The sequence below is a fragment of the Gymnoscopelus braueri genome (genome assembly GCF_963280865.1).
Source record: "Gymnoscopelus braueri genome assembly, chromosome: 10".
Taxonomy (NCBI): domain Eukaryota; kingdom Metazoa; phylum Chordata; class Actinopteri; order Myctophiformes; family Myctophidae; genus Gymnoscopelus; species Gymnoscopelus braueri.
Genome location: NC_137611.1, coordinates 51,198,417 through 51,220,726, shown reverse-complemented (window position 1 = coordinate 51,220,726; position 22,310 = coordinate 51,198,417). Strand labels below are relative to the sequence as shown.

At 42.3% G+C, this 22,310-nt stretch overlaps 1 protein-coding gene across 1 annotated transcript; it reads right to left on the bottom strand.

Annotated features, from left to right (window-relative positions):
* Window positions 1-1,586: 1,586 nt before the first annotated feature.
* Window positions 1,587-19,975, bottom strand: LOC308093671 (uncharacterized protein). The gene is made up of 9 exons (XM_080439999.1): window positions 19,738-19,975; window positions 18,390-18,524; window positions 12,771-13,049; window positions 7,637-7,943; window positions 7,011-7,243; window positions 6,373-6,903; window positions 4,572-5,123; window positions 3,586-3,993; window positions 1,587-2,766 (listed from the first exon to the last, which is right to left on the bottom strand). Exons 1-9 carry the CDS (start codon window positions 19,958-19,960, stop codon window positions 2,657-2,659), a joined length of 2,778 nt encoding a protein of 925 aa, XP_080296125.1. The 5' UTR covers window positions 19,961-19,975; the 3' UTR covers window positions 1,587-2,656.
* Between the last annotated feature and the right edge of the window lie 2,335 nt (window positions 19,976-22,310).

The following is a 22,310-nucleotide window of genomic DNA, read 5'->3' as shown; positions in this document are numbered from 1 at the left end:
CCAATACATCTTAAATGTTTACTTTTACCAATCTGGTCCACTTAATACTCTTATTGGTATTCTGGTGTCCCGAGTGCTAGCCACTAACTAGCAAACTTAGCCAAACTTTACATGGTTCTTTGAGCCGGAAGTACTTGGCCATCAGGCATAGACCAGCAATAATACACCGACCAGATGGAAATATATGGCAAAATGCATGGCAACAATATTGGAACTCCTACTACCCGACTCAGTATGCCTTCCAGCAACCGGCCTCCCAGCAGTACTCAGCCCAGCCGGCTTCCCAGCAGTACTTAGCCCATCCGGCCTCCCAGCAGTGCTAAGCCCAGCCGGCCTGCCAGCAGTACGCTGTAACAGTATGCCTTCCAGCAGCCGGCTTCCCAGCACTACACCTACCAGCTCCAGCCTCCGGCCCAGCAGTACCCGGCCCAGCAGTACCCAGCCCAGCAGTACCCAGCCCAACCGTACGCAGCCAAACCTCCAGTCCAGCCGTACCAGACCCAGCCTTCAACCCAGCCGGCCGCCCAGCACTACTCGGTCCAGACACCGGCCCAGCACCTTCCAGTCCAGCCTACGGCCCAGCAGTTTCCAGCTCACTTCCAGGCGTCCCCTGCGCCTTCTCCTCCAGTGGTGCCTCCAGTCAGCTTCCCTCCAGCACCAGCTCCCTTCCTAGTGGTGCTTCCAGAGCCATCCCCGGCACCAACCCCTTCGCAGGCCTCCAGTGGTGCCTCCAGCCCCAGGGTCCTACCCGCCACCAGCCACATCTCCGACAGCGGTGCCCCCAGCTCCAGGGTCCTCTCTGGCACCGACCACTCCGCAAGCGCCTTCCGCGCCTTCCCTCCAAGTAGTACCTCCACCTCTGCCTCCTCTCCAGCTGTCGCCACCACCCAGGCCTCTCCTCGAGCCTCGCCACCACCCGGGCTTCACCTCCGACCGGGCCTCCTCTCTAGCCGTAACCACCACCCAGGCCTCCTCTCCATGCCATCGCCAATACATCTAAAATGTTAACTTTTACCCATCTGGTCCACTGGTCTTAATACTCTTATCGGTATTCTGGGGTCCGAGTGCTAGCCACTAACTAGCAAACTTAGCCAAACTTTACACAGTGATTTATCCAAAGTTTTTTTCAATGTTCATTCGATTTTCACACACACACACACACACACACACACACACACACACACACACACACACACACACACACACACACACACACACACACACACACACACACACACACACACACACACACACACACACACACACACACACACACAGATCCCTTATAGCTATCCGCCAAATCACTAACATAATTGCAAAAACTTATACTTGATTATTACAGTGCCACCTTGAGGTCAATGATTGCCATTTTCTGTGTCTTTGGGTGGAATTTCCAATTTCCATCACACTTTTTGCTGCACAAACACTTTTTACCGAAAAAGAATAATGAGATGAAACACAATACGGTTCCATCTTGCAGCATCACTGCTAGGAGGAGCCCTAAAAATGTATTAAAATAAAATACTTGCGGTACAGGAATTGACCTGATGAGAAAAGAGCAAGGCAGCTTTTGTGCATACAAATTAAAGAAGAATATTTCTACCTGTAAAAATCACTGGTTTGAATCACAAGAAAAGGCTGTAAAGTCACCATGAAGTGAGCAGGACAGAATCTCCTTCCTTAACTTTCACCATCAGTGTGTCCTTGAACAAGGTTACACTGAAACTCCCAAATAGCTCCAGGGTGCTGAAAAATAAATTAAAAAAGCAAAAATAGCAGATCTACAAGCTCAAAGCGTGTCGCTTCGCGCCGCATTCCGAGCTTGTGGATCTGATTTTGATACGTCTGTAGTATGATCATGTAGGGCCATTACTTTACAACATAAAACAGTTAGAATGTAGACTCCAGTAGAAGGATTAGAATGTCGGTCTTGTGGGACCAGTGTGTCAGACAAAGGATCATCCTTTCGTCCAATTGATGCTCAAATAATATAATTATTTCTCAAGCCTTGTTTTCAGGAGAAGCTTAACTTTATATATGATGCAGACATTTACAAACAGCTTATAGATAGGGGTGGTCCTCTTATTGACCCTAAAAACATCTCGCTTACTTGGAACACAAATGGGGTACCTATTTTCAAATCGCCACGGTTTCAGTGTGGCCTTTGTATCGTGTCATTAACAAATTGAGCTTCATTGAACGCTCACAAAGACAACATATGATATTTGCTGGGCTTTGGTATGGTGATTCAAAAACATCCATGGTTAAATGTCTTAGCGTACTAAGAGACACCCTGAGAAAACTTGAAGACGATGGAATTCTTGAGCAACCTGCAGAGTTCGAATCTGAACCTTTTGTGTGTAAAGTGCTTACCATTGCTAGAACACGTGACTTGCCTGCTAAAGCTTTAGTACGTAGTTCAGTGCAATACAATGGGAACTATGGATGTCATAAATGTGAGCAGACTGGAAACACTGAAGACTGGGGAGAGGGGATGTTCATGCATTTCCATTCACAGCTACAGATCCAAAAGGGCCACCACGCACAGATGAAAAGTTTGCTCTTGATGCTAAAATGGAAAATGACACCAAAACCACTGTAAGAGACAAAGAGTGAGAGAGAAAGCAGTCCACATACTGTAGGCCATAGCAGTGGCCTACTGCTTAGCTCCTCCTCTGGCCCTACATTTGTTGATCAAGGCTTTCTTGAGCTTGCTTTCGTCGACTGCTGTCCAACCAGGCAAGGTCGTACATCTCAGGACATAGGCTGTAAGACAAAAGCATTCAAAACTGAGTGATTTTGACAAATAACTCATACCACACAAACCTAAAAAAACAACTTTTAGAATGCAACATAATACAAAAAAAATCTAACCAATCATGTATATAAGCCCTCTGTCCTGATGAAATTGCTACCCCCACTATCCTGGCCTGTAAATGTATTTTATGTTTGTTGATTGCTATCAGAATATAGATTATTTTATTTTATTTTATAGGGGCAAAACAATTATCAGTTACATCACTTTTAAAGTAACACTAGGCAAGTTTTTCAAAAAACAAAAGTAAAATTGCATATCTTTTGTGAGTGGCAAATGTTTCACAACGCCCATTCCGTGAATTTCGCCCCCGAAAGCCTTTTATAAACATATTTTCTATTGAAAGTGGACTGGGGCGTCTTTCCCGCGAAAATGACGTCATCCGTCGGGAAAACAGAAACGGAAATGCACCGGTTTCCTGTTTGTCCCGGAACTACCATGGTGGCAACAAAAAGGAATTTCACGCTGTTTTTATGGCATTATAGGATTTGAAGATGGAAAAACAACAGCAACAGAAAACACAGCTCCCGGTAACTAAAGCTCCACTTGCTAAGAGAAAAGATCCGCAGATAGTATAAAACAACAAAAATAACGCTTTTTGAAACGCTTCTGCCTTCCGGTGAAAACAAATGGTATTCTGGGAAATGCAGGAATTCACTAAATACCTGCAATGACGGTAGTGACCAGCAGAGGTTGCTAACAATCGTTATTTTGGGACTTACACAGTACCCCTTTACGTAATGAAGTCACCTAATTTTTTGAAAACTTACTTAGAATTGCTTTGACCTTCTTCCGTTCAAGGACCCTCTTTCCTTCTGGGACCTTGCCATGGCGACCAAAGGGGACTGCGTTCTCACACTCCTCCACAGTGAAAAAATTGTCAAACAGCAAATGAAACAGACGCGTGGAGTCTTGTTTTGCTGCCTGATGCATGGCAGCAAGGCGGAACGAAGAGACAAACAAGCCGCTGTCAGGAAACAGCTCCTGCTGGCCTGATGGGGAAGACGTGCTGGTGGTGTCCTGCTTGCGGGTGGTGTCCTGCTCGCGGGTGGTGTCCTGCTCACGATGTCTCTCTCCAATGAAGTCTCTGGCCCTACATTTGTTGATCAAGGCTTTCTTGAGCTTGCTTTCGTCGACTGCTGTCCAACCAGGCAAGGTCGTACATCTCAGGACATAGGCTGTAGAAAAAGCATTCAAAACTGGTATGAGTAATTTGACAAATAAGGCTCGCAACTCACTTTTATGCTCCAAGGTTTTATTCAAACAAACAACAGATACAACGTTTCGACCTTTTCGGTCTTTTTCAAGTATATACAATCATATATTTGAAAAAAACCTGACAGGGTCGAAACGTCGTATCTGCTGTTTGTTTGAATAAAACCTTGGAGCATAAACGTGAGTTGCGAGCCTTATCTTTGTTTCATTATCACTGTTCTTACAGTTAAAGCTCAGCACCAAAGAACAGAGGATGTGCGTTATTAGTTTTTCTGATGATTTGACAAATAACTCATAACACACAAACCTTACACAACTTCTAGAATACAAATGTTCCTACAAAAATGTTCTAACCAATCATGTATAAGCCCTCTGTCCTGATGAAATTGCTATCCCTACTATCCTGGCCTGTAAATGTATTCTCTGTTTGTTGATTGCTATCAGAATATAAATATTTAAACATTTTATTTTAAAGGGGCAAAAAAAGAATCAGTTGCATCACTTTTAAGTAATGAAGTTGCCTAATTTTGAGAAAACGTACTTAGAATTGCGTTGACCTTCTTCCGTTCAAGGATCCTCTTTCCTTCTGGGACCTTGCCATGGCGACCAAAGGCGACTGCATTCTCACACTCCTCCACAGTGAAGAAAATGTCAAACAGCAAATGAAACAGACGCGTGGAGTCTTGTTTTGCTGCCTGATGCATGGCAGCAAGGCGGAATGACGAGACAAACAAGCCGCTGTCAGGAAACAGCTCCTGCTGGCCTGATGGGGCAGACGTGCTGGTGGTGTCCTGCTCGCGGGTGGAGTCCTGCTCGAGGGTAGTGTCCTGCTCACGGGTGGTGTCCTGCTCAAGGGCGGTGTCCTGCTCGAGGGCGGTGTCCTGCTCGAGGGCGGTGTCCTGCTCGTGGGTGGTGTCCTGCTCGAGGGTGGTGTCCTGCTCGCGGGTGGTGTCCTGCTCACGGGTGGTGTTTTGCTCACGATGTCGCTCTCCAATGAAGTCTCTGGCCCTACATTTGTTGATCAAGGCTTTCTTGAGCTTGCTTTCGTCGACTGCTGTCCAACCAGGCAAGGTCGTACATCTCAGGACATAGGCTGTAAGACAAAAGCATTCAAAACTGGTATGAGTAATTTGACAAATAAGGCTCGCAATTCACTTTTATGCTCCAAGGTTTTATTCAAACAAACAGATACGACGTTTCGACCTTTTCGGTCTTTTTCAAGTATATACAATCATATATTTGAAAAAGACCCGACAGGGTCGAAACGTCGTATCTGCTGTTTGTTTGAATAAAACCTTGGAGCATAAACGTGAGTTGCGAGCCTCATCTTTGTTTCATTATCACTGTTCTTACAGTTAAAGGGTCTACACCATGAAAATCACTTTTTTCTTGTTTTTTTGTATTTTTTGGGGTCCCCAGTGTCTCTTGTACCCAAAAAAATGTTTTTTTTTTAAATTCAGTCATTCCTTCTCATTTCATGGATTTCCAGAATGGGCGTGTCTGAACAGGCGATCTCAGAATGGAAATGTTTATGATGTCACAAACATTAATGATGGCAAACCCAATGTTAAATGAAAAGTGCCCGAATCGCTCCGAAACCTTTTCTACCCCCCCTAAGTGGGGGTCTACGAACAAATACTTCGGGCTCGGATTTTGGCTCCGCCCCCCGGAAGTGGGTGAAACAGGCACCTCAAACACTTGGTGGAATTGTTAAAAAATGTTCAAAGTGTTTTTTTTCGATTTTGTATTTTTCTTAGATGCTTCTTTTTATGCAGAATTTTTCCTTTTTTTTTTTTTTTTTAAATATTTTTTTTAATTAACAGACAGAATTGCTCAGTAGCCCCCCCCTGCCCAAGAGGACGTTTTGGTATTGCAGCTGAAAGTGCTGTATAAGCCAGAGACAATTGACTTGGGATGAGTATATCTGAGTGATGATTTAGGCTCAAACCTTTTGAAAAAGGTTTGAGGGACATGCACCATATGATATTAAATATCAAATATTTTTTTTTAATTCATGGTGTAGCTCCTTTAAAGCTCAGCACCAAAGAACGGAGGATGTGCGTTATTAGTTTTTCTGAAGATTTGACAAATAACTCATAACACACAAACCTTACACAACTTCTAGAATACAAATGTTCCTACAAAAATGTTCTAACCAATCATGTATAAGCCCTCTGTCCTGATGAAATTGCTATCCCTACTATCCTGGCCTGTAAATGTATTTTCTGTTTGTTGATTGCTATCAGAATATAAATATTTAAACATTTTATTTTAAAGGGGCAAAAAAAAATCAGTTGCATCACTTTTAAGTAATGAAGTTGCCTAATTTTGAGAAAACGTACTTAGAATTGCGTTGACCTTCTTCCGTTCAAGGACCCTCTTTCCTTCTGGGACCTTGCCATGGCGACCAAAGGCGACTGCATTCTCACACTCCTCCACAGTGAAGAAAATATCAAACAGCAAATGAAACAGACGCGTGGAGTCTTGTTTTGCTGCCTGATGCATGGCAGCAAGGCGGAATGACGAGACAAACAAGCCGCTGTCAGGAAACAGCTCCTGCTGGCCTGATGGGGCAGACGTGCTGGTGGTGTCCTGCTCGCGGGTGGAGTCCTGTTCGAGGGTAGTGTCCTGCTCGCGGGTGGTGTCCTGCTCGAGGGCGGCGTCCTGCTCGAGGGCGGTGTCCTGCTTGTGGGTGGTGTCCTGCTCGCGGGGGGTGTCCTGCTCGAGGGTGGTGTCCTGCTCGCGGGTGGTGTCCTGCAAGCGGGTGGTGTCCTGCTCGCGGGGGGTGTCCTTCTCGCGGGTGGTGTCCTGCTCACGATGTCGCTCTCCAATGAAGTCAATGAGATTCTGAAACTCTATGAGTTGGCCTGGGTCTGAGAGAGGGAAATAGCACAAACGGTACATTCATTATGATGTGTTCAAATCACCAGGTAAACAAAGCAATAGAACCAAGCAACAGAAATTAACAGAAATTACTTGCCTATTCTCGAGATGACTTCATCGACCCTTCGCTTCTCACGTATAATTCTTTCAACCTCCCCCTTACATCCATCGCATGGTTTCCATGCAGTTGCTGGTGGGACGTTGCCACTGGGTGGTGGGCCAGCTGCATAGACTCTGTAGGCTGGTGGACCAGCACTCTTGCCCCCATAAGCTGATGGGAACGCTGCATGGACTCCGTAGGGTGATGAACCAGTGGTGGTAGGGCTGTCACTATCATGAAATGTTTCACATTGAACATAAATTACTGTTTGCCTTTCTTGCCCATGGTAGATATGACAGATAACTACAATTTAAAAATACATTACTTTGACAATGACTGGTACCAATATTAAAACATAAATAATGGCCAAAACAGGTCATATTTAATAATAATAATTGCGTTGAGCTTGTAGAACGGCTAATTCCATTATTTGTGAAAATCTTTTAAAATATATGAACATTTTAAATAGATTAATTTATATCGATGAATTTAAAATATTCTGATGATTATGCTTAATACTTACATACAATTATCTCAAATAATTGTGATCAAGCGATTATTTAATAATTGTGACCTCACATAATTGTGATCAAGCAATTTTGTAATAATTGTGACAACCCTACCCATAGGGTGATGGGCCACTTGAATGGCCTGCATAGGGTGATAGACCAGCGGTGTCGCTTCCATAGTATGGTAGGCCAGCTATGGTGTACTCGAAGGGTGATGGGCTGCCTTCATTGATGCAGTAGAGTGGTTGGCTTGCTGCATGTTGGTGGGTTGGGCTAGCTGTGTTTCCGGCTGCTTTGCCCCAGTAGAGAGGCGTGCTGGTTGTATGACCCACTGTGTTTCCCCAGTAAGGTGATGGCCCGGCTCCGTTTCCCCAGTCAAGCGATGGTCCGACTCCGTTTCCACAGTCAGGCGATGGTCCGGCTTCATTGACCCAGCAGGTAAAGTACATTTTAGTTTCATCAGTCAAAGCCAGCCAAATTTAACTTGATGGTCACAACTATAAGCACTATGTTTGGATTGGAGCCAACAATGATCCAACAATGATCCTATGGTGAAAAGTACATCATCCCTAATGTGACGCATGGAGGTGGATCTCTGATATTTTGGCTTGGGTGTGTGTGACTACAGCGGCATAGGGAATTTGGTTAAAATAATGGCAAGATGAATGCAGCATGTTAATCAGAAAATACTGGAGGATAATTTGCACTCATCAGCCCGGAAGCTGCCCATGAGACAAACTTGTACTTTCCAACATGACAATGATCCAAAACCCAAGGCCAAGTTAACCCGTCATTGGCTACAGCAGAAGAAGTGAAGGTTCTAGACAGTCTCCTGACCTCGATATCATTGAGCCATTTTGGGAAATAAGAGTGATGACATATCGTTGCAGTTGGGCAGGAACCAGCGAACTCAATTTTGACACTTAAAATCATTTTTTTCCCATAAATCAGTGCTATTGAACACCCTTTACGTCTGTGTTGGGAAGAACCAATGAAAAGTATTAAAAAGTGCTTCTGTCAAAACCAGCTAACTCCCTTGGATCCTCAAACTTTCTGCTAAACCAGCTAAAACCACCAAAGGGGGTGGAGTTAGCTGGTTTTGCTGACTCCAGGCTCCACCCCCTTTTGACCTCCAACCTCATTGTGAGCTTGGAGGTTCATTCATTGGACAGTTAGCTGGTTTCTGCCCGACAGCAGAGATATGGAATAGTGGCTATATTGCATGGATATGAATACAGGTGTGCTTTTTTTACTTGCACTTTGGTGTGCCTTGGGGGAGAAACATTTCAAAAACCACTGGCTAGACCAGGGGTCTTCCAACGTTTTTCAACCCAAACCCCTTAACTGAGTCAGAGAAAGATGAAGTAAATGTGCAGCACAAGGTTACATCCATTACCATTACATCCATTACCCAGATGTTGCTTCCCTCACCCACATATTTCAAGAAAGTACAGCCCAGTGGAGATCCTATCAATTTCACTAAATGGAAGGCTTCTTTCTTACTATTTCTCCCGTGTTCAGTTAAACAGTAACATCGAGTGACGTTTGAACATTGTTGTTGCAAATCTTGCAAATAACCTTAGTTTGCACCATGTCGGTTTTGAAATATCTAAACCAGTTCCATAGACCATTGTTGAATTATTTAGGGAACAACTACTCAGTGTGTGCCTGACAGACACCGTCTTAAGGTGGCTCTGCACCAAACTGACTACTTCAGACTACTACAGACTGGCAGTCGAATGAAGATCAGTTGACTCTAGAGATCAGTTGGTTGGAAGGTGTGGAAAAGAAGTTGCTGAATGCACCTGAGAGCCGACACCGGCAGACAGCTACTTATCGGCATCGCAGTTTCGGAAGACCATAGATTTCTTGTGCCTGGGAGTAGGTTTTAACGCAGCGGCTGCTGTGGCTGAGAAGTGACAGGCAGACTCGGCCGCAGATGGCACATGTGTAGACCAGTACCGAAGATGTTGATGGTGTGGCGGTGTCCTGTTGTTGTTGCTTGCTCTTTGCTTCATGGTGTTGAGTTGGTGGGTGGAACATCTCAAGGAAGTCCTAAACCGACCACCTCCATTAACTGTTCCAGATATACCACCAGCAACTGAGCAGCTTAATGTGAATATCAACCCACCAACCAAACCTGAAATCATCAAGGCCATCAAAAAGATGAAGAACGGCAAGGCTGGTGGTCCAGATGGCAGACCCAATAACATCAGCAGAGATGCTACAGCCCCTCCTCCGAAAGATCTGGGAGCAGGAACAAGTCCCAGCAGACTGGAGGCGAGGCCACCTGGTCAAACTACCCAAGAAAGGCGATCTGTCGCAATGCGGTAATTGGCGAGGAATCATGCTTCTATCTGTCCCTAGCAAGGTTCTGACCAGAGTCATCCTGGAGAGAGTAAGGGAAGCCCTGGACAAGAGACTAAGACCAGAGGAAGCAGGGTTTCACCAGGACAGGTCCTGTACAGACCACATCGCTACTTTGCGTATGATAATCGAACAGTCCATTGAATGGCAGTCTCCTCTCTACTTAACATTCAGGGATTTTGAGAAGGCCTTTGACAGTTTGGACAGGGAGACCATCTGGAAACTGATGCAACACTATGGAATACCTCAGAAACTCATCAACATCATCCAACATCTGTATGAGGATTCCAACTGCCAAATCATCCACAACGGAAAGCTTACTTGCCCTCTTGAAGTTAAGACCGGGGTGAGACAAGGCTGCATGTTGTCACCAACAATTTTCTTGATCGACTGGATCATGAGAAACACAACCATGGCCAGTAAGACAGGCATCCAGTGGACCTTCACTAAACAACTTGAAGGCCTTTCAAGTTGTTTAGGAGTTTGCAGATGATGTCTGTCTTCTTTCTCACAAACATCAACATGCACAGTCAAAGCTAACACTACTCTCCGAAGAGGCAGGAAAGACTGGCCTAAAGATAAATGTGAAGAAGACAGAATCGATGAGGCTAAACCGCAAACAGGAACTCCCAGTCCAACTACAGGTAGAGAACCTCAAAGAGACCGCTTCACATATCTTGGGAGCATACTTGGCAACGATGGTGGATCAGACGATGACATCAAAAGCAGAATAAACAAGGCCAGACACGTTTTTAGCACGCTGCGACTCATCTGGAACTCCAAGGCACTGTCCCTCCAAAATAAGATCAAAATATTCAACACCAACGTCAAGTCAGTTCTCCTCTATGGATCAGAGACATGGAGAGTGACAAATATTACCACCAACAAACTCCATACCTTTGTTAACAGATGCCTAAGACACATCCTGAACATCAGGTGGCCCGATAAAATATCAAACACCAGCCTGTTGGAGAGAACCAACCAAAACGCCATCAGCCATGATGTGAAGAAGAGGAAGTGGGGGTGGATTGGACACACCCTCCGAAAGCCAACTGACAACATCACTAGGCAGGCACTGGACTGGAATCCACAGGGCAAAAGAAAAGTGGGGAGGCCAAAACAGACCTGGAGAAGATCAGTTGAGAGTGAGGCAAAGACAACCAGACTATTGTGGGCTCAGCTGAAGAAAACTATACTCCTTCTAGGAGCTTACAGGAATAAGTCAAGTTGAGCCAGGGTGGTTTCATACGTGAGCAGCCCGGTGCAGAGTGCCTGCTGCCACTGAAGGCGGTGCTAAAAATAGCCCATGGCTTGGTGCCTTTTTCAACAACACACACATGAACACGTGGATGCTTAAATCATTAGAGCAATTATGAAGATCACAACTGCACTGCAGGGTGCTTAGGGCATAGGCACAAGGTTATCTGTATTTAGACTATTTTAATGTAACCTGTATCTTTTATATTTAATGTAATTAAAATAGCATACTAAAGGCCACAAACTTGAAAGGTGCTCTTACACAGCCAAAAGGGACAGGTTGTAATTGCTTAAGACCCGTCCGCTCTGTGTTCCTATTGGCAGCCATAACTGCAGTTCCCAGCATGGTTCCACAGACTTCCAATTTCATCAAAAACGACCACTTCCGGTGTTTCCTTCCTACTTCCGGTTTGTCGGACTGCCTTGAAACTTTACCCACACACTCTACCTCCCGAACGCAAGGTCGCACAGGTGTGACAGTGGAACTGGGTGCTGCAAGTGCATCACTGCTCAACAGGAGTGTTATAGCAGTGTTTACCACTTCAAATGGCCATACTTTGGTAGCCATTGCTCTTATCAGCTTAACACAGGACTAGGTTTTTCTAGGAACATCTAGTCTAATATATAGCTCTCGCAGCTGGTGCACTCTGGCTTCCTTGTTCCAACGAGACCTTTCAAAATAAAAGTTGAAGGACTGTTTTAAATCTAGCTCAGGTGAGCTGGAGGGAAATGTCTGTTCATTACCGATTGCACGGTCAAACAGGAATAAGTCATTTGGAAACAGGACTCTAGTCTGGATGGACAGACTGCCAAACAGAGCAAAGTGAGTGCTGCAAAGTGTTTTAGTGGGATGGTTGTGAAAGGCAGATTTGTGAAACCCTTTGTTCAACTACACTGTTCACAAACAAAGGAAGGAAACCTGTGAGTTGCCTTTGATCTCAAATCCATCTGTGAGTTGCCTTTGATCTCAAATCCATCTATGGTGAAATATATTTAAAGAGAAGCTAGTGCTAATATGCAATATTCATGTAGGAAACTCCGTTTATGATAACCTATATTGATTATTTATATTATGCCTTTTCTAGTTTTCACGCCAATAAAGATTACCACCACATCAACTCATCGGCTACCTTACTACCCAGCTGGGTCCGCTACAGAGCCGCTGCTCCTTCACTTGGAAAGGAGACATCTCCACACTGACCTCGGAACGCTTTGTGGTTCCCCAGGAGGAAGTGACTAATGTTGATCGGGAAAGAGAAGTCTGGAGCTCTCTACCGACACTGTTGCCCCCGTGAAGAGCAAAATTACAAGAACAATGTGAACATTGTATATAGGCTACCATACACACGGTTAAATTGTAAATAAGACTTCTGTATGTATTAAAAAATATATATTGTGTCGATTAAAAACACAAAGAGAGGGATAATAACAAATATAGATAACCTGCACACGATGCGACCACGTAGTCGTAGTGATTCTAAAACCGCCAATTACTGGTAAAATGCAATCTCTTATCTCCATGTCTCTTCTCTGATCTCCAAATATGGGCATAACATTGGCATACTTTGCTTAATGTGTTTAAATACCAAGTCTCAAATTCAAAGGTAAAGTGTTTCATTGTCACCTGGATGCCATGTTGAATTGCTATCCTCTCCTCCCATCTCCTCTTTTTCTTTGCCTCTTCCTGCTCTCTCCTCCTCTTCCTCCGGTTCCTCTGGCAGAGGGGAGGGCACAGGACCGTCACATTCACTCAATCTCGGATGGCCACGTTTACGCTTCTTAGGTTCTATCACCACACACTGTACCGCAAGGGAGGGCAGACAGATGGGATACGTTCTCGGACGGCCACGGCCACGCTTCTGAGGTTTGACCACCATGTGCTGTACCATCATACTGGAGACATCTGAGTGAGTGAGAGAGAGCGAGAAAGAGAGTGAGGACGCAGGATTTATTATTTCTGTCTGTTTTATAAAACAATAATGCCTATATAAAAAGGAAACTAAGATGGCGTGTTTTGCAACATCATTGTCAATGGTGCAAATTGCACCCACATAAGGGTTCGGTTCATAGGAGCACTCTAGGATGGATAGTCTCTACAGTGCTTGAACTTTGCTTCGTCTCTTCTCATTGCCGTGATCTTTACGCACTACTGAAAAGAATATACTAAATGGAAGTGATAGGTTTTAAAATTCTTTGTTGTAATTCTTCGTTGTATAAAATCAGTTTCTGTTAACAAGAGGGGGACAAGTGAGTTTAGTGTTCCCCAAATTCCACATGGACAATGTTTTTGATAGCGGAACTTAAATGCAGAGATTACACATGGACATATTTATTTCTTTTTAGAGAGGGTGTTTGGGGAAAAGTAGTGCTCATTTTCCTTTACCTCAACATTACTAAATCACATGACAAGCAATGCCAAAGCGATGAATAAATGCACACTTTGAACCAGAAGGCTACTACAGAAGCATCGGGCGTTTTTAGACATACATAGATCACCATGTAGGGAGCCGACTCAGCCGAAAAAAAACAAGAACTTGAAGACCCTGCATTAGCGTTGAGGTCTCTGGTGTGGGGAACACTTTGGTTTCTTAGTGAAATACAACAACGGGGAAAGGGGAGTGGACAACAACGGAGAAAGGGGAGTGAGCAACAACGGAGAAAGGGGAGTGGATACGACAAAAGCATGCTGTTCAACTAGAATCGAGTACAACAAACCTGTTAACCATTTGAAGCGGCATATCTCAGCTGCTAAAAGAACCAGTGTGGTGCAATAGTAGGCTACAATACATCATTGGCGTTTTTATAGCAGCAGATCTACGACCATATGCAGTTGTTCAGAACAAATGATTTAAACACATGTTGAAGGTGACTGAGTCATGATTCCTTCACGTCCACACTTCAGCCATAAAGTTATACCAGACCTTTAAGCCAGAAGTCAAAAACAAAACTCTTAAATTAACTAGCATAGAAAAGTATAGACCAATTGCACTGGCAAGCATATTGTCCAAGGAACTAGAATGTATCCTTATGGAAAGGCTCAAAGAATACATAGCAACTACTGACAATCAATTTGATTTTAAGAAAAAACATGGCACTGATTTATGTATTTATACACTTACGGAAATTGTCAGTCAGTACAGAGGATTTAGTAGTACAAAATGTATGTGTTTCCTTGATGCCTCAAGCATTTGATCGTATCAACCATGGTAAACTGTTTTTAAAGCTACAAGAGCGAGGTGTCCCTTTGTATATAACAAGGATCCTGCAGTTCTGGTACTCTCACCAAACTATGCAAGCTAGGTGGGGAATGAGTACGTCCACACCTTTTATAATGTCCAATGGAGTACGCCAGGGCGGAATAATTTCGCCAGTACTCTTCAATTTGTACATGGATGACTTATCAAAACAGTTAAATGAGTGTAAAACTAGTTTCATGGCAGGGGATAACCTTATTAATCATATGATTTATGCTGATGATTTAGTTGTCCTGTCTCCTTACAGTGCTGGCTTACAGCAGCTTCTCAGGGTCTGCTCAAAATATGGCACGTTGTTTGATATAAAGTTCAACTCTAAAAATAGGGTGGTTATGATCTCTAGAACTAAGGACGATCAGAAGCTCACCTTTCCCTCGTTCTCATTGGCAGGTGAAGTATTAGAGGTTGTGAAAAAGTTTAAATACCTTGGTCACATAATCAGGGATGATCTCTGTGATGGTGATGATGTGCAGTGCCAGTGCAACTATATGGGCAAGCCAACATGCTGGCATGAAAATGTGTACAGACGATGTTAAAATATCCCTTTTTAAAACCTATAGCAATCCGCTATATACAGACCACTCGTGGTGCCGTTATTCGGTTGTTCAGACGTGACGTTGCGCCCCGCTAGAATAACTTCCGGGACCCAGTGTGTATTTTCCCAATATGCGAAGTGTTGTGTCTCTGTTTTTAATATGGACCTATCGTGTCTGAAATAAAGTTTATATATGAGAACAAGCTAAAGCTGATCCAAAAGCATCTGCTGTATTATTCACCATGGATGGGTGGACATCTAACACACGACAGTTTGAGGACCCAATGGAGTTGGGAGGTTAAGTCAGTAGCATGTTTTAATACTTTTCATTGGTTCAATATTACACACAGACGTTAAGGGTGTTCAATAGCACTGATTAAAAAACGAATTAAAGTTGCAAAATGGTTATAGCTGGTTTCTGCCTGACAGCGACAATATGATATATATATACAGTATACAAATAAATTAAAGTGTGAACCCATAGTCTTATATAGTATAGATCAGCGGTTCGATCAGCGGTTCTCAAACGTTTTCACGTTAAGGACGTTGTGAGCTCGGCGTTGTGAGCCCGTTGTGAGATCGGCTTTTTTCAAATAGCCGATATAGAGGGTTACAGTAGTTAGACTGGTTTTGATGCCATATTAAACACATTTTGCTGGGGACCCCCTGGAACCCCCTCAAGGACCCCTGGAGGTCCCCAGACTTTTAAAACCACTTGAGTATATTTTGAGATATCTGGCGTAAATATATGTATGACATGTTTTCCACAAAACTTTTTTTCCCCCAGTGACATCATGCTTGCAAACTGCATTTGGATTTTCAAATTAAAGGGACTACAGCATGAATTTTTACTTTTCCTTCTTTTTTGTGTGTTTTTGGTCTCCCCTACCTCTCTTCTATCCCAAAAAAACACCCCAGTTTGAACACTCAGGCTTTCACAGCATATATGGGGTTTTCTGTAAATTGGTCTCAAAACAGACCAAACAGATTTTCACCCGAACGTGACATCACGTTCGGTACAATCCCTCCCATTTTTTTCAGTAAATGTTTAACTTTTCTTTTTTTTTTACTTTTTCCACACAGAAGCAGGAGATAACATGCCTACAAACTGGCTCAAAAGCGCCCCGTGCCAAACAGGACAATGTGGTATTGCAGGTGAAAGTGCTTTATGCTAGAGAGAAGTTAGTTGGAATGAGTATATCTGAGGCTTGATTTAGGCTCAAACCTTTTGAAAAACGTTTGAGGTACATAAACAATATGATATTAAATACTAAATATATATTTTTTCATTCATGGTGTAGATCCTTTAAGCTTATAGTCATTCATCTCTACAAAGTTTCCAATGTAACTGATTCACGTGGCGCACTAAGTTTGAATTGAAACACTGCGCCAGCGGGACGATAGAGAATGCACATTGGGCCAGGCAGAAGATAGGAACCTTAGTCTTGTTAGACCAATAAAGTGAGTATTATTGTATTTAAACAAGAAATGACAAAGTCATAATTTACCCGCTTGCGGCAGGCTATTTTTGCCCCAATCTGCAGCACAAAATGTAAAAGTTGTCATTAAAATAAAATCTCAGCCATTCGAATGCAACAAAAATAACTCCACAGAGGTTCATTGGTTGGCTACCAATATAAAGTGTGTGTGTGTGTGTGTGTGTGTGTGTGTGTGTGTGTGTGTGTGTGTGTGTGTGTGTGTGTGTGTGTGTGTGTGTACAATATCAATGATAGTGAAAATAATTGATCTACAATCTCACAGATCTGCTATTTTCACCAGCTGATATAGTTACTTCATAATGTAGCCTACCCTTACCCAAGTCAAAACTACAGTGTTTCACTTAGAAATGTATGAACAACAAAAATGAAGACACACACACACACACACCCAGGAGGACTGGTTGATAGTGTTGTATGCATTGTTCCTGGACAAAAGACCGGTGGTGACCAGTTAGTATTCATTTATGTATGAAAGAAAGAAACTATTTTCACAATAAACGAAGTGAGTCCATAGAATACAGGTAGCGTAAGGGCAGTCATGTTAAAAACAGCAACAGTGGTGGAAAAAGTACTGTAATGTTTTACTTAAAGGGATACTTCACTTTAGGGCCGGGGACACATTTACAAAAGTTATGGAAAATTCATGGCCCCCTCACGCATTAGAGTGTCCTACTAATGTGTGAGGGGGCCATGAATTTTCCATAACTTTTTTCATTTATTTTTAATATTTTTTTTAAATGTGTCCCCGGCCCGAGAGTGAAGTATCCCTTTAAGTAAAAGTATCAATACTGCAATGTAACCCTAACCCTTTATAAAAGTGAAGCTCACAACTTGTCTTTTGATTGCACTGTTTGAAACAGCTAGGCTTGAGTTGTAATGCATAACTGCAAGTTTGCCCTTTTCACTACTGGCTTACATGAAAGAAAAACCCAAATGGGTCCATTTGGTTTCATTAATGTCTTTTGTAAATGAAGTATTCAATAAAACGTCATAATAAAAAATAGCAGATATACAAGCTCACAAGGCGGCGATGCGTTGTGAGCTTGTAGATCTGCTTTTTTCTGATAAAATGCAGCTGATTTTAGCGTCATACCTTACATGAAAAATGTTGCTACTGTAACCGTGGTTGTAGTGTGTATTCATTCATTTGTAAACAGGGCAGTCATGTTAAAAACAGCAACAGTGGTGGGAAAAGTACTCGTACTAGTGTTGCCATGTATACTAATTACAAGCGACCTTGTTTTCTGTGAAGTTGCTTGTAAATGTAGGTAGTTGCTTGTTATTTGTTATTATTTTGTTGTGAGCTTGTAGATCGGCTATTGCCAAGTCGTCTATTATCAAATAGCCGATGCATATAGGTTTAAAGTGCGCATGTAGCCTAATAGTCACTTAAGTCTTTGGGCTTGTTTTCATTGACCTGGTTGCTTATTTTTCTCTCAAAATCTGGCAACCGTGTCATTGTTTAGACCAACAAAGAAGAAAATGGCGGAAGTGATCCTCTTTTCCAAGGCCCGTGTGAAAGACAGTATTATGTTGAGAAAATATAAAGTCATTACAGCACCATAACATGGTTAATAAATTTTATTTTGGGATGTACAATACATGAAAATTACGAGAGTAATAACGCGAATTGTGTCGATAACTAATGGGGAGCGGACATTAGCGCGCTTGGCTAAAAACAGTTAGTTAGTAACATCATACAAGCTAACTATTAGCCAAAATCGGATCGGCTAGCGCTCGGAGGACTGCATAGTCCCATAGCTTGGGAGGACGAGGCCGCCCGTTCAGAGTATGGGAAAGTATCCCATTGGCTTAAACGACAGCCAATGACTCAAATCTGTCGAACAAATCTGTCGAATGCAAATGAATCTGTCGAATGCAAATTTGTCGAATGATGAGTCGTAGGTCTGCCTCTTCATAGACCCGCAGCTTTCGCTAAGCGGGTAAAAATGTACCTGAAAGAGTGCTGCACATCAGTAATGTCAATGTTGACACATCAGCCTCCTCTAACTGTTCCTCTTTAATCTGTGGAAGTTGTGGTTCCTCCTTGACCAGACAGGGACTGCTCTCCTCATGTCGAGGGGAAACCTCTTTATACACAGAAGGAGGAGAGAAGTGGTAGCATCAGCACAGCAGAACTCAAAATGCGTTTCTCTTTGGATTAGATTGATTCTCCAACTTGTTTTGTAACAATTACCAGTGTTTTTTTTTAAATAAATATAATCTCTCATTTCATTTCAAATCATGCCATGTCTATCAAAAGGGTCACACATCAACATATATATGTAGTGAAATGACCAATCTTTGTGTATTTTTTATTTAAACATAGCCTACTCAAATGGATTACTAGCTACTACTACTAATACAAATAATAATAGAATATTTCTTAGTGATTGGCAGCTGGTGTGTGTGTGTGTGTGTGTGTGTGTGTGTGTGTGTGTGTGTGTGTGTGTGTGTGTGTGATCCCGTTGTGTATGACATCCGAGGTCTCCGAAGGGGTCCTTTGGACCCAAATTAGTCCATGAGCCAGAGCCCCAAAATTGAGCCAAATACTGAATATTCCCTCGTTAAAAACCTTTGACTCCAACATCTTAACAAAATGAAATAAGAATGTTGACTCTGGCTTTGTCCAATGTTCCAATATTGATTCTGGAAAGTTATGCAAATTCGGGCATATTTTCCTAATTTGCATATGTAAATATACAATTTCAGAAAACTTGTATTAAATTGGTAATTGGTTTTGATTCAGTTAATTAAATTCATTCAGTTTAACACCACTTTGAGAATCACTAAATCAGAGGTATAAAGTAAGTAACTAACACATTTACTCAAGTACTGTACTTAAGTACAATTTTGAGGTATTTTTTACTTTACTTGAGTATTTTCAGTACTTTTACTTCTACTCCACAAAATCTCAGAGGAAAATATTGTACTTTTACTTCACTACAATTCTTTGAAAACTTTGCTTTGTTAGATTTTGATTATTATTATTACAAAACAAACTAACCACTTCAGCCCATATACATTTCGGCCATTTAAAAATAGCCGATCTACAAGCTCACAATATTGTGAGCTTAAAGATCTGCTATTTTTAGAAATGTTATACATTTGAAAACTTGTCAAATGGGACAGTTTTCATAATGAGTATTTTCTATTTTTCCACCACTGCACTAAGCTACAACACGTCTCGTAGTTTAGGGACCTGCAACCATTATGAAAAATGAAGACAAAACGTGACATTCCCCTAAGTACTACAGGCAGCATATGACGTGACTGTAGCTAAAATAATGCAGCTCAACCCACCTGTTCTGCGTAGTGTGATGTGTGGCTGTAAAATGTCGTCCAGCAGTTTGTTTCGTCTCTCCAGCAGAGTTTCTAGTGTCTCTATCTCTCTCTGGAAGAGGTTGAACATCAACTCTGCAGCCAAACTGAGACGCTCGCTGACAAACACTCTGACATTAAGCTTCACACAAACATCACGCTGTTTTTCCAAAACACACAATATCTCCTCTCCCACCGACGTCATGTGTTCATTTATAGACAGCCGTAGATACTCTCTTTGACACATTTTACCTCCTTTATCTGAATTTTTTTCACCGTGCTCCATGAAAGCAGTGTTCCATCAGCAAATATAACGGAGCAAATATAAGACTTCCGGTGGACGATCTCTTCAGAATAAGAGTACACTCTAGAGCAAAAAGGAGCCATTGAAAAACGGTTAATTTGCACATTAAAACTATAAATTAAGCATTTAAACGACATATTATGTTTCTACACAACACATATTATGTTTCTGTGTAACAAAAACGGTTTTTTAAACATTAATAATTTATCTAAATGGATAAATGGTCAGAAAAGGTCCGTTTTCAGACAATAGTGTCTACAAATTGGACACTGGACAGGAGACGGTGCTTGGCGCCGGAACTTCGGAGGTACGCACGCGTTCGGGGAGAGCCCCTCTACACTGCCACACTCTCCGCTAAGCGGGAGAGGTGTATTTGGAAAAGTGGCGGGCCGTCCAGTGAGGTCAGGGGTCAGAAAAGGTCCGTTTTCAGACAATAGTGTCTACAAATTGGACACTGGACAGGAGACGGTGCTTGGCGCCGGAACTTCGGAGGTGATAAGAGCGTCTCAGCTGTGGCGGCAGAGTTCTCTTTTTGTTCCACTCTTCTACAGGTGGTGGGTGTGGACGCTGTGATGCCTGTGATATCCTGTAGCCTACTTTGGCAATGAAATCTATGGCTGACTGCTTGTATAGTGAGCGTATGCGCTGTATACATTCGTCAATTCTGTGTTTCTCATTTCGTAAAAGCAACACTTTTGTGTTTTTGAACATGGCCTCACTAATAGCTGTGCTTTTCTTACCATGGTTTATTTGTGCAGCATAGGCTCCAGAGAATCGCTGCAAATCACCTGAGAGTAGATCTGACCATATTGGAATAGTTGGGAGGAAGTTTGAGAACAGTTTGTTTAAAATAGTTTCTCCATGGTATTGATTTTCACCTGTGTCATTGCTGGTTTTAATTGTATTATTGGCTGTAGCCCTTAGTTGTTCAAAATAGTCTTTGAAGGGAGATGTACCTTCACAAACATCAGCAGTCAAGTCAAATATATCATCAACCGCAGTGTCATATGAATTGTCTTGTCGATCATGCTCTTTATCAATAATTCCTGCAATTCCTGGCAGCTTCTGTGTTTCATCCTCAATGCGGCCAAGACTAGCTGCCACCTCGCTGGAGTTCCTTTTACAATCATCAGGTCTACTAGAAATACTCTGCAAAAGTAAAAGTCCTGAATTCTAAATGTAATTAAGTAAAAGTACTGGTATCAAAATGTAATTAAATATACAAATATTTGCTTGTAGATCGGCTATTTTCAAATTGCCAAAGTTTAAATAGGGCTGAAGTGGTCTTGTATAAATATAAAAATCTTTTGCTTGTAGATCGGCTATTTTCAAATTTCCAAAGTTTAAATAGGGCTGAAGTGGTCTTGTAATTATAATCAAAAATATACAAAGTAACAAGTAACTAGTATAATATCTGCCTCTGAAATGTAGTGGAGTAGTACTTAGTTACTTTCCACCACTGTATACGTGTATTTTTCAAAATGCATAGTACAGTAATTGATTACATGTACTTAGTTACTTTCCACCACTGTATAAATGTCTTTTTCGAAATGCATGTATGTCTTTCATAAAACATTAAATGCGATGCTCTTACTTTGAAGGCAACCGGAAACCTTATATTTGCTAGCTCAGAAACCGGATGTGTTATATTTGCTACCGGAACGGAGCTCTCCATGAAATCAGCTAGCAACCACTTCCGGGTTAAAGTGCTTCGCGCATGCGCGCAATGAAGGATCTAGTGCACGCCAGAGCATTTCGCCCCCTGGTGGAGGAGGTGTGTAACTATCACTGAATATCAGTGTTGGGAAAAGTACTCAAATGTTTGACTTAAGTTAAAGTATCAATACTGCAATGTAGAAGTACTCTGTTACAAGTAAAAGTCCGGAATTCAAAATTTACTTTACTTGACAGAGCATATTAATGAACGTCACATGAACGTAAATACACCGGATTTAGCAAAGATGCAAATTTTCATCCGCAGTCCTCACACAAAACATAAAAACAGAAAAACAATAACATCAGAAAACAGACAAACGGTGAAATACAATTACATTACATCACATAGCCTAAAAAAACCTAAAATATGATCACAAATGGTTGCAGCTTTGGTTTTCAAGCAACCATCTTTTCACATTGAATTTAAAAGATGGAAATGTAGCACAATCCCTTATATGTAGAGGAAGGCCATTCCATGCTACACAACCCTGTACTGAGAGGACATTTTGACCGAAGGTTGTTTGCCGGTGCGGCA